We start from the raw sequence: 13,189 nt of genomic DNA on the forward strand, positions 1-13,189 counted from the left end.
TGATGTTAGACAAGATTGGTTGGATAAGTTGTCAGCGGCTGGCCAAATTGATTTTAACCAAGGCGTTTCTAAAGTAATTTCTTCTTTGAAATCTGTCGTAGTGGCCTTATCTTCCACATGAACTGTATAATTCTAGACACAAAGGCCAGGCTGGCCAACATGGTGAAACCCCGTCTCTGCTAAAAATACAAAAATCAGCCGGGCATGGCGGCCTGTTCCTGTAATCCCAGCTACTCGGGAGGCTGAGGCAGGATAATCGCTTGAACCTGGGAGGGGGAGGTTGCAATGAGCCGAGATTGCACCACTGCACTCCAGCCTTGGTGACAGAGTGAGACTCTCTGTCTCAAAAAGAAAAAAAAAAAAATTCTAGACACAAGCTAATAAACTACATACCGACAGTACAAACCTGAGCTGCTGTTTTTTGTGTTAAAAGGTTGAAACTGATAAAGCCACTGTTGGATTTGAGAGCCTGGAGGAGTGTTATATGGCAAAGATACTTGTTGCTGAAGGTACCAGGGATGTTCCCATCGGAGCGATCATCTGTATCACAGTTGGCAAGTGAGTAGTGCACTCATAATTTGTGGAACTTCATTGCTTGGTGGAGTATTTTACCCAGAATTGAGAATTAGGAGTTAAAGATTATTTTTTAAGACTACTTTTGTGAAAGCTGAATCTGCCTGTTATATTTATGCATTCTTTCTCTTCCTTAGGCCTGAGGATATTGAGGCCTTTAAAAATTATACATTGGATTCCTCAGCAGCACCTACCCCACAAGCGGCCCCAGCACCAACCCCTGCTGCCACTGCTTCGCCACCTACACCTTCTGCTCAGGCTCCTGGTAGCTCATATCCCCCTCACATGCAGGTGAGGCTCAGCCTCTGAGTTTTTGCTCTAGGTGATTTATTACACTTTTTTTCATAGATGGCTACTACATCTTGGAAACTGACATTAAATGTGGTTAGGTCTTGTCATTTGGGAGTATATAGGTTTAAACATGAAGATTGACAACTATTCTTCCTGGTTGTTATTTCCAGTTATAAGAACTTGAACAGTTCCTGTAACCTTTCTCAGCCTCAGTGTAGTACACAGGGTAATGCGTGGCACTTTTCATTCGAGAACATTACATTACAGATTTTGAGGATGATTTTTACTAACATCTATTTCCTGTGTAATTAGAGTTTATAGCAGGCTGTGTTAGTCTGTTTTACTTTGGCATGAAGAAATACCTAGGGCTGGGTAATTTATAAAGAAAAAAGGTTTATTTGGCTCAAGGTTCTGCAGGCTGTACAAGAAGCAGTGCGCCAGCATCTGTTTCTCTTGTGGCCTCAGGAAGCTTACAATCATGGTGGAAGTTGGAAGGGAAAGGGGAAGGGTGGTGTGTCCCATGAGAGAGGGAACAAGAGACAGTGGGGAGTGGGTACCAGGCTCTTTATAGCAATCAGATTTCCCCTTAACTCATTACCATGGGGCATGCAGCAAGCCATTCATGAGGGATCCTCCTCCAGTACCCAGACACCTCCCACCAGACCCCATCTCTAACATTGGGGATCATATTTCTTTTTTTTTTTTCCACATACAAAAAAACTTTGTTTACACAGTCTTGGATTCTGAATCTCCAATACTTCCAGGGTCTCTTGATCAAATGGGGCAGCAGCAGGCAGGGAAGCAAACACAGGGGCCAGTCCAGATTATCTTACTCAAGAATACCACCAAGAAGAAGGGAAGGCCTAATTCAGTCTTGGTCTGGACTACATCTCCCTGCACTTTGAGATCACCACAGTAGTTTGGGCTTATTCTTGGGGCCTGTGGGAACATTCTCAATCTTTCTCATCACTAGAAGTCCATCAGTGATTTTTCCAAACATTACATGCTTCCCATCCAGCCAGTCACACTTACAGCAGGTGATAAAGAACTGACAGCCATTTATACTGGGACCGCTGTTTGCCGTGGAAAGCAGGCCTGGAGCTGAGTGTCTAAGTTTAAAATTTTCGTCTGCAAATGTCTCCTGGTAAATACTGGTGACTCCAGTACCATCTCCATTAACAAAATCTCCACCCTAAATCATGAAATCCTTTATGACCCTGTGGAAAGTGCTTCCTTTGTATCCTATTGGAACCCCATCTTTTCTGAATTCTCTAGTGCAGAACTACCCAAAGTTCTCGGTCGTCTTAGGCACAACGTCTGCAGAGAGCTCGATCTTTGTGCGGCCAACTTCCTGACTGCCATTGCTGACATCAAAGAACACCATGGGGTTAGCAGGGCTTGAAGTTGCCACCACCATGGCTCTGACCCGGAAACAGAAGTCAGGGGGATCATATTTCAGCATGAGATTTGGAGGGGACAAACATCCAAGCTGTATCATAGGTGTCAAGTGCTGTCTGTTGAATGAAAGTCCCCAGTTGGTGTTCTTTTGACGTGTGGTGATCTATTTTCCAAGAGTGGGTGAAGTAGTCCAATAGTATTAATAAATGAGAAAACTGACAAAAATTAAGTGTAAGATACACATATGTAATAGTGTTGCATCAAAGTTGAAGGCAGTGAATGTAATCACTGTTGATTGTGCTAACTAAATCAGTTTCTAAGAAACTAAGTCAGTTTATTAGGTATTAGGGTTATCGTCTGTATATTTGTGTGCTTTAGATGTTAAAAGTGGATAAAAATCCAGCCGTCCTTTTCTAAATAATTCTGACTGGCATTTCTCCTTAATCTAGTTTATTTGTAGAAATTTTTGTATAGGAATCTTTTTCTTCTTTGGAAATAATGTTCTACTCCGTGGTCTGTTAGTAACAGTCATTTAGGATTTTTGCCAGGTGTTCAGTTCACACATGTATTACATGCTGTTCGGCAAATTCTATCTCATGATGTAAGACTGACTTAATTTTCCTCTACTTTGTGTCTGTAGCTTTGTGTGCATGTGTTAGGGTTTTACCTTAATTATTCTTTAAGATACTGAATTGGATTCTGAATCTCTGATAGTATTCTTTAAGATAATGTATAGAGATTATTGGCTTCACTGTTTCTTAAGAAGCAGATGAAGATGGCAAATTCTGCACAAAAAAAGCACTTACAATTTTTTTTCTAAGGCTTGTCTTACTTTCCCCTCTCTGGAAACATCTTCAATTGAAATTATTTTCCTCTCCGCATAATCCTGTTGCTAATCAGATACAGAAGACAAAGAGGATAGCAAATGAAACCAAATTCAGTGGATACACAAGCCATATAAATAGTAAAGCAATTTTACATTTAGATAGGCATTCTGATGTTTGGATTTGATTGGGGTGGAAATGGCTATTATAAAAACAGGGCTTTTTTTACCCCTGGTTTTTTATTTTTATGTATTTATTTTTTGAAACAGGGTCTCACTACATCACCTAGGCTGGAGTTCAGTGGCGTGATTTCGGCTCACTGCAACCTCTGCCTCCTGGGTTCAAGCGATTCTCCTGCCTCAGCCTCCTGAGTAGGTGTGAATACAGGCACATACCACCACACCTAGCTATTTTATTTTTTGAGATAGGGTCTCACTCTTCACCTAGGCTGGAGTGCAGTGGTGCAATCTTAGCTCACTGCAGCCTTGACCTCCTGGCTCAAGCCATCCTCCCACCTCAGCCTCCCAAAGAAGCTGTGACTACAGGCAGCACATGCCACCATGCCCAGCTAATGGTTTTTTTTTTTTTTTTTTTTTTTTTTAAGAGATGAGGTTACATCATGTTGCTCAGGCTGGTCGTGAACTCTTGGGCTCAAGTGATCCTCCTGCATCAGCCTGCCAAAATGCTGAGATTATAGGCATGAGCCACCATACTGGTCTTTCCGGTTTTTTTTTTTGTTTTTTTGTTTTTTTTTTGAGACAGTCTTGCTCTGTCACCATGGCTGGAGTGTAGTGGCACGATCTTGGCTCACTGCAACCTCTGTGATTCTCATGCCTCAGCCTCCTGAGTAGCTGGGACTATAGGCGGGTGTCACCATGCCCAGCTAATTTTGGTATTTTTAGCAGAGGAGGGGGTTTCGCCATGATGGCCTCAAGTGATCCGCCCCTCCCAAGTGATCCTTGGCCTCCCAAAGTGCTGGGATTACAGATGTGAACAGCTGTGCCTGGCCTCCTGTTTTATTTTTTTGAATGATCATCACGCCACTGCACTCCAGGCTGGGCAACAGAGTAAGACTCCGTCTCAAAAAAAAAAAATTATCAAATAAAATTCTGTGTAAGAATTCTGTGTACATATATTATATACAACGAGTTGTTTTGAAATATGTATATATTGTGGAATGGCTAGATTGAGCTAATTTACATATGCATTACTTTATAGACTTATCTTTTAGGCCATTTAAAAATCTACTGTCAGGAATTTACAAGAATACAATACATTGTTATTAACTATTGTCACCAAATAATGGTTTTTTTTTTTTTTAACATGGAATGCTTCATGAATTTGTTGTCCTTGCGCAGGGGCCATGCTAATCTTCTCTATATCGTTCCAATTTTAGTATATGTGTTGCTGAAGTGAGCACAGAACAGTTCTTAATATTACGTTTTTATCTTGGAAAGATATCTGGTAAGGTTGGGACAAATGCAGTTTCCTGTGGGTAAAAAATAGGTAGATGCTAGGTACAGAGCGCAGTAAAATTTTAACAGAATGGTTTGGACCAAGGTCATTTTGTGAAAATGAAAAACTTCTTGGTTAAAAAAAAATGAAGTCTGGGCGCGGTGGCTCACGCCTGTAATCCCAGCACTTTGGGAGGCCAGGGCGGGCAGATTACTTGAGGACGGGCGTTCAGAGACCAGCCTGGCCAACATGGTAAAACCCCATCTCTACAAAAATACAAAAATTAGTGGGCATGGTGGCGCCTGCCTGTAATCCAGCTACTCGGGAGGCTGAGGCAGGAGAATCACTTGAAACCAGGAGGTGGAGGTTGCAGTGAGCCGAGATTGCGCCATTGCTCTCCATCCTGGGGGACAGAGCAAGACTCTGTCTCAAAATAAAAATAAAAATAGATGAAAAGATGCTCCATACTTAGATATTGAGAAATTAATTTTGACTGTCTGAAAGAAATCTTTCCCATGTGCTTGTTGCATTTAACTTGGAGTGTGTGTTAGAGTGTGGGTGAGAGTATAAGAGTATGGGTCAGAGTATGAGATTTGAAGATGATTTACTTGGTGGGAAGCTATTGAGGTGCGAAGCTTTTGCTGTGATGAGTATTTGGATTATCATAGTCACCATCATTCTATGAAACTATATAAGTCTGCCAGACTCTTATTATGTAGAAGTCTTCCTGGTATTAAGCAATAATATGTGTTTGTTTCTACAGGTACTTCTTCCTGCCCTCTCTCCCACCATGACCATGGGCACAGTTCAGAGATGGGAAAAAAAAGTGGGTGAGAAGCTAAGTGAAGGAGACTTATTGGCAGAGATAGAAACTGACAAAGCCACTATAGGTGAGATTTCTTCAGCTCTTAATGGTTGAGGCACTGAGTTTCCCAATGAGGAAGAGGATTGCCATTCTTTCCTATAATGAGTGAGTGATAATATGAAAACTTTATAATTCTTAGGATTCATTTTCTGGGACAGAATATTTTATTTTTATTTAGTTATATTTATTCTTTAGTTTTTATTTATTTATTTGTTTATTTGCTTATTTTTCAGACAGGGTCTTAATCTGTTGCCCAGGCTGGAGTGCGGTGGCAAGATCATAGCTCATTGTAGCCTCAAACTCCTGGGCTCATGCCCAAATGATCCTCCTGCTTTAGCCTCACAAGTAGGTAGGACTACAGGCCTGAACCACCACACCTAGCTGATTTTTTAAATTTTTTGTAGAGATGGGGTCTCACTTTGTTGCCCAGGCTGGTTTTGAACTCCTGGCTCAAGCGATCCTCCTGCCTTGGCCTCCCAAAGTGCTTGGACTCCAAGCGTGAGCCCCTGTTCCTGGCCCAGCATAATTTATAACAAAAATAATGCGTAGTCAGATTTGTCAGTTCCATCCTGTGCTCACTGAATCAAAGGCAATCAATCTGTCAATTCACAGATTATTTTTAGGCCCAAGTTTGCTTCTTGGCCTTATTATGTTACTGAGAAGCTATATCAGAATTGCTGCTGTCTATACTAGGCAAAGGAAGTCAAGAAGAAACAGGAGAAAATTACTTCCATGGCAGGATAATAGCAAAGAATTTAAGATGACTTTGAGGGAAAACTGAAACCAGGGTTAAGATTGTTTTCATAGTTTGAGAATGACTGATAGAATGTATGTGTGTAATATATATATGTTCAGGTATGTCATATGTCCACATATCTCCTCCTTACTTCATTTTTAGGCTAAAAAAACCCATATAGACAAGCATATATTTATTATTATTTATTTATTTATTTATTTTGAGACGGAGTCTCGCTGTGTTGCCCAGGCTGGAGTGCAGTGGCGCAGTCTCGGATCACTGCAAGCTCCACCTCCTGGGTTCACGCCATTCTCCTGCCTCAGCCTCCCGAGTAGCGTGGCGGGCGCCACGCCTGGCTAATTTTTTGTATTTTTAAGAGATGGGGTTTCACTGTGTTAGCCAGGATGGCCTCGATCTCCTGACCTCGTGATCCACCTGTCTTGGCCTCCCAAAGTGTTGGGATTACAGGCGTGAGCCACGGCGATTTGTAGTATTATGAATTTCTTCTCTCTGCACCCCTTTTTTTTTTTTTTGAGACAGTTTTGCTCTGTCACCCAGGCTTAGTACAGTGGTGCGATCTCGGCTTACTGCAGCCTCCGCCTCCTGGGTTCAAGCAATTCTCCTGCCTCAGCCTCCCGAGTAGCTGGGACTACAGGCACGCACCACCACGCCTGGCTAATTTTTTGCATTTTTAGTAGAGACGGAGTTTCACCATGTTGGCCAGGTTGGTCTCAAGCTCTTTAACCTCAGGTGATCTGCCTGCCTCGGCCTCCCAAAGTGCTGGGATTACAGGCATAAGCCACCGCACCCGGCCTCTCTGCTTCATAATCACCACCAAAGGGAAGCCTTTCCCAAAGATGTAATGGGCGGTACTGGGCATCCTCTGCCTTGGTTGTTTTCAGATTGTGTTCTTCAAATCCCATCATTCCTTTAAGGCACCTTGAGGCAAAGGGGGAATTAAAGAGCAGGACCTTACAGCCCTGCCTCCCTGCCTTACTTCCAGCAGAGCAGTTCTTTTCTATCTTTTTGTATTTTGTGCTTCCCCATAAATTTGATTTGAAGAAAGGATTCTGTTTCTTAAAAACACAGAAACTTTGGAAACAGTAGTTCTGCTTCACCATTTAACTTGAATACCAGTGTCACTATAGAGACTAGTCACTAGAGAAGTGTTACCTTGGTTGAACTTTGAAGTCTATTGTGGCCCAGGAGCCTTTTCATTTTAAACACTTTTTTTTTTTTTTTGAGACAGAGTCTGGCTCTGTTGTCCAGGCTGGAGCGCGGTGGCGTGATCTCGGCCCATCACAACCTCTGCCTCCCGGGTTCAAGCGATTCTCCTGCCTGAGCCTCCTGAGTAGCTGGGACTACAGGTGCATGCCACTACGCCCGGCTAACTTTTGTATTTTTAGTAGAAATGTGGTTTCACTATGTTGGCCAGGCTGGTCTTGAACTCCTCACCTCGTGATCTGCCTGCCTTGGCCTCCCAAAGTGCTGGGATTACAGGCGTGAGCCACCACCGCACCCAGCCTTTTTGTTTTTGTTTTTGTTTTTGTTTTTGTTTGAGACAGAGTCTTGCTTCGTCGCCCAGGCTGGAGTGCAATGGCATGATCTTGGCTCACTGCAATTTCCACCTCCCGGGTTCAAGCAATTCTCCTGCCTCAGCTGCCCAAGTAGCTGGGATTACAGGCGCCTGCCACCATGCCTGGCTAATTTTTTGTATTTTTAGTAGAGATGGGGGTTTCACCATGTTGGCCAGGCTGGTCTTGAACTCCTGACCTCAGGTAATCCACCTACCTCGGCCTCCCAAAGTGCTGGGATAACAGGCGTGAGCCACCGTGCCCAGCCTTAAACATATATATAGCCTTAAACATATATATATATGTGTGTGTGTGTATATATATATATATATAATTTTTTTTTTTTTTTTTTTTAATTTTTTGAGACGGAGTTTCGCTCTTGTTGCCCAGGCTGGAGTGCAATGGCACGATCTCGGCTCACCACAACCTCCACCTCCTGGGTTCAAGTGATTTTCTTGCCTCAGCCTCTTGAGTAGCTGGGATTACAGGCATGTGCCACCATGCCTGGCTAATTTTGTATTTTTAGTAGAGACGGGGTTTCTCCACGTTGGTCAGGCTGGTCTCGAACTCCCAACCTCAGGTGGTCCACCTGCCTTGGTCTCCCAAAGTGCTGGGATTACAGGCGTGAGCCGCCGCGCCCGGCCTAAACATATTTTTTATTGGGTATTCTCAGTTGGGAAATGAAAGGATTCATCAAAGATGTGTTTATCAAGGAGAGGCACAACAGTACAGAAAGCCAATGGCTTCTTTTAGTTTTACTTTTGCAATCCTAAATGTTTGAGTTCTTTGCAAGGAAGGCAGTAGTTGAATAAAATATAAGTTGTCGACACCATAGAAATCCCAGTAAAGCTGTAATTCTTTACATTGAAATATTTGGTATAATATCAAGTATAACCTCTTTGAAAAGTTCCAAAGATGCTTTTAGGGCTGAAATCCAACATTAGTATCTAGGTTGGTAGCTCCCTTAATTAGGCATGTATGTGGTTCTTATCTTTAGCAGCATAGCTGACACCATCTTAGAGTCCTGTGAGTCTGCATGGGGACTGTCCTTGGCGATTTTTTAATAACTTTGAGAACTAACCACTGTCTGTAATCTTTCATAGTTTTATTGAACAGATTTTTATTTGGCATTTACTTTGTACCAGGTCGTATTATTTCTAAGAACTTGAAAAATATTAGTCTGTTTAAATGTATAACATCCCAGTACCAATCCAGTGAGATTGGTACTATTATTATCCCCATATTGTAGATAAAGAAACCAAGACACAGAAGGTTAAATAGGTTGCAAAAAAGGCTACGTAGCTAGCTTGAATGAGAAAAATCACTTTACTTAAAACTGTGCTGTGAGTTTGGAGGGATAGTGGAATCTCTTAAGTCCCATAATGTTTTTTCTTTCTATTTAAGGTTTTGAAGTACAGGAAGAAGGTTATCTGGCAAAAATCCTGGTCCCTGAAGGCACAAGAGATGTCCCTCTAGGAACCCCACTCTGTATCATTGTAGAAAAAGAGGCAGATATATCAGCATTTGCTGACTATAGGCCAACTGAAGTAACAGATTTAAAACCACAAGCGCCACCACCTACCCCGGTAGGTATGCTTCTAGAATTCAGGAAACACTTGCCTTGTTCATCTCTAAATTAAGGAGTTTTGATTAGATGATATCCTAGGTTCCTTCCACCTCCAAGATTCTATGACTGAGGAGGGAGATAGTTTATTAACATTTGTGGAGACCTATAGTGTTTGTTGTACTGCACTGTTCACCTAATGGTTGATAGTTTGGGCCTTGTAGCTTTTTTCTTCCTGCTATCTAGAGTCCTGCTGAGAACAAAGCTGAGTGACATGTTCTCTTTCTGCTTTAGATATAGATACCATGCTTGTGGAAAGTAAGGCTTCATTGCCCCACCCTTTTTTTTTTTTTTTAAGAGACAAGGTCTCACCCTGTCACTGAGGCTGGAGTGCAGTGGTGCAGTCATAGCTCACTTCATTGCCCATTTTTTATTAAATATACTGAATAATCTCTGTCACTTGAAATCCTCTTGTTATTGACTTAGTAGGTCAAGCATATATTTGTGATACAGTGGAACCTTGACATGACTTGTTTTGCCTAGAATTTATTATATCACCAAATACTTTATACACTATATAACTATAACCTGAACTTGTATTAACTCCAACCAGAGATAACACTGACAGTGAAGCTTCAGTGATTCTCACAGATGCTAGAATCATGTGAGTTTAAACTAGGTAAACATTTCTATAAGAGAAAAGTTGATTTCTGACTACTGTACATTTGTGGGAAGCTGGCAAGTAGCATTGTTGTTGGATTTCTTTTGTTGTTGTTGTTGTTGAGACAGAGTCTCGCTCCGTCACCCAGGCTGGCGTGCAGTGGCATGATCTTGGCTCACTGCAGCCTATGCCTCCCGGGTTCAAGCAATTCTCCTGCCTCGACCTCCCGAGTAGCTGGGATTACAGGTGCCAGCCACCATGCTCGGCTAATTTTTTTATTTTTAGTAGAGAAGGGGTTTCACCGTGTTGGCCAGGCTGGTCACGAACTCCTGACCTCAGGTGATCCACCCACCTCGGCCTCCCAAAGTGCTGGGATTACAGGTGTGAGCCACCGCACCTGGCCGTATTTCTTAAGATGCTTTTCAACATGGGGCCTTACAGCATAATTTTATATTTTGAAATTAGCTGGCTGGGTGTGGTGGCTCATGCCAGTAATCCCAGCACTTTGGGAGGCTGAGGCAGGTGGATTGCTTGAGGTCAGGAGTTCAAGACCAGCCTGGCCAACATGGTGAAACCCCATCTCTACTGAAAATACAAAAAATTAGCTGGGCGTGGTGGTGCGTGCCTTTAATCCCAGCTACTTGGGAGGCTGAGGCAGGAGAATTGCTTGAACCCAGGAGGCAGAGGTTGCAGTGAGCCAAGTTTGCGCCACTGCACTCCAGCCTGGGTGACAGAGCAAGACTCTGTCTCAAAAAAAAAAGAAAAAAAAAAAGAAAGAAGTTAGGATAATTAAAAATAAAAATCATGTTGGTGATGTAAAAGAATGCGAATAAAGAAGTGGTAAGAGATTAAAGTGAAGAAAGGCTGTAGAATACTATACACTGATTGGCAATATTCAATTCTGTGCTTCTTCATGTTATGGAATAAGGTAACTGTTCTGTCTTTGATATAGAAGTATATTGTTCTCGCTGTTCATATTACTACATTATGTTGGTTAAGCTGGAGAAAAGTACATTATGATCTTTGGAAAAATGAAAGTTATTAATATTTAATTAAAATAGTTTTTAATTTATTAGTAAGATGTAAACTTTTAATCTTTCAGACCAGTCTTTGAAGTGGTGAATTAAAACAATTTGTAATTTTTTTTCAAAAGGTGGCCACTGTTCCTCCAACTCCCCAGCCTTTAGCTCCTACACCTTCAGCACCCTGCCCAGCTACTCCTGCTGGACCAAAGGGAAGGGTGTTTGTTAGCCCTCTTGCAAAGAAGTTGGCAGTAGAGAAAGGGATTGATCTTACACAAGTAAAAGGTAAATCTGTTTCTATAGAATGGACTTTATAAAGTTAAAATTTAGTTGAATTTCCTCCTTAAGACTTGCAAGTACAACTATGTATAGCCGTACTTATAATTGGGATAGTAGGGACAATCATTAATAATTCCTTCAGAAGGGAGAAATAGTTCTTTTGTTGCCACCACAGAGTAGGGAAACTTTTACTGAGCTTTATTTACTCTGCCTAGAATCTACCTATATACTTTAGATACCTTTTTTTTTCCTCTTCTATTCATGGAAACTGCTTGTTTGGTGAAAGTATATGTACTTGTTCAGCAAAATTTGGTTATGGGACTTGATTATGTAATAAGAAACCTCTGTTAGTGCTTGGTTGACTGTAGCAATAAGCAAAGCAAAATAAAATTTGAAGTTGGGGTGATTTGGAATGACTTAATAAAATTCATATAAAACAGAACTAGAGCTCCCTGAAGGCAAGGGAAAATGCCTTACTTGTCTGTCTGTCCCCAAAGAAAAAATACAGCTTTGTGATAAGAGCATGGGGCCTGGAATCAGACCACCTAGCATTTAATCCTGGCTTTATAATTTTCTATGTAATGTGTTTTCCAGTGAATTACTTAGATTGTATGTCCTTATGTCAATTACTTTTCTATCTGTAAAACTGAGGTACTGTACATCGTATAGATTGTGAGAGTTAAATGAGCTATAACAGGTGAAGTGCTTAGAACTGTATGTAGCGTGTAAGTACTCAATACATGTTAGTTGTCATTCATATTGATATTACTGCCTGGCGCTTAAATAAGTTTTTTTGAATTAAACTTAAGCTAAAATTTAGTGTAGGATAACTAAGGTACTTATTTGGAATAGGGGGGAAGTTATTATTCTTGGAACTTGGTTTGATGGCTTGTACTGTGTGCCAGTCATTTAACTTACCATACTTAATGTACACAACACTTCTTGAAGTAAGAATTATCATTCCTTATTTTCTGGATAAGAAAACAGACTCTCAGACTCTTCAGGGTTCTTCCTTCCTGTTAAATAGTAAAGTTGCAGTGTAACTCTAGATTTGTTTAACTCTAAAGCCTGTTTCTTCACACTACCCTATCCTGCCTTCTGTTTAGATGCTCTGCCATCCATAATTACTAAAGAAAAATATGCTTATTTCCCCAATTGTCTAGTTATGGGTACTCAATGGTGGTTATCCCCTATCTGCAGTTTGCTGTCTTGTAGTTAGAAGTCAAGCCAATCCCAAGACACAAGAGTAGAATGTTGTAAATTTTTTGGACCTCAGAGATTCTTGTAATATTGGAAGACTCTTTTTTTTCCATCTTAATGCCATTTCAGTAGTATATTGCTATCATATATGTATATATGATTAGAATCAGGGACAGCAGTGTAAGTTGGAATAACTTTTAAAGGGAGAAAGGACTGGGTTAATAATTATATCTAAAGAATTTAGACAAGCAAAGAAGGACCATTTATTAGATATTCAGCAATACTCGTTACCTTACGAAAGATATAAGTGGAAAATCCCTTAGGTATGAGCTGAGAGGAGTGTTAAAAAAAAGAAAGAAAGAAAGAAAGAAAATCCCACTGTTCTTACTATGTAGGCAGAGTTAGGTGATAAATATCATCAACTGCTATCTACACGTCAGACACTTGTTCATCAGATGGATAAGATTTCAGTTTCAGTTGCTTATATGACCAACAATAAAGAATTAAATGAACAGAAAGGGAGTATAGCATAGTAGTTAAGAGTGTGACCTCTGTAGCTGGAATGCTTGGGTATGAACCTCAGCTCCTTATACTAGCTGTGTGACCTTTTGTGTCACAGTTTCTTTGTATATAAAAACAATAGGTTTAATGGTTGTGAGGTTTAAATAAGTTAACCAGTGCCTGTACAGAGAAAGCATATCTAGGTATTAGTTATAATGAGAACAATATTTTTGTTATTAAATAAGA

At 41.0% G+C, this 13,189-nt stretch overlaps 1 protein-coding gene, 1 non-coding gene and 1 pseudogene across 3 annotated transcripts in view; 1 reads left to right on the top strand and 2 right to left on the bottom strand.

The window, feature by feature from the left end:
• DLAT (dihydrolipoamide S-acetyltransferase) overlaps positions 1 to 13,189 on the top strand; it is a 39,776-nt gene that overhangs the window by 1,574 nt on the left and 25,013 nt on the right. For both annotated transcript variants that reach the window (XM_004052120.5, XM_055355507.1), the window contains exons 3-7: positions 434 to 558; positions 711 to 864; positions 5,305 to 5,431; positions 9,121 to 9,302; positions 11,095 to 11,248. In XM_004052120.5, coding sequence (XP_004052168.4) covers positions 434 to 558; positions 711 to 864; positions 5,305 to 5,431; positions 9,121 to 9,302; positions 11,095 to 11,248 — 742 coding nt within the window. The remainder of the gene's footprint in view (positions 1 to 433; positions 559 to 710; positions 865 to 5,304; positions 5,432 to 9,120; positions 9,303 to 11,094; positions 11,249 to 13,189) is intronic.
• On the bottom strand, positions 1,749 to 2,281 carry LOC101141581 (peptidyl-prolyl cis-trans isomerase H-like; annotated as a pseudogene).
• Positions 4,404 to 4,506, bottom strand: LOC115936319 (U6 spliceosomal RNA). Its single transcript, XR_004071821.1, has one exon. It is a non-coding gene; the product is annotated as a U6 spliceosomal RNA (small nuclear RNA).

This window comes from Gorilla gorilla, chromosome 9 (assembly GCF_029281585.2).
Source record: "Gorilla gorilla gorilla isolate KB3781 chromosome 9, NHGRI_mGorGor1-v2.1_pri, whole genome shotgun sequence".
Lineage (NCBI taxonomy): Eukaryota > Metazoa > Chordata > Mammalia > Primates > Hominidae > Gorilla > Gorilla gorilla.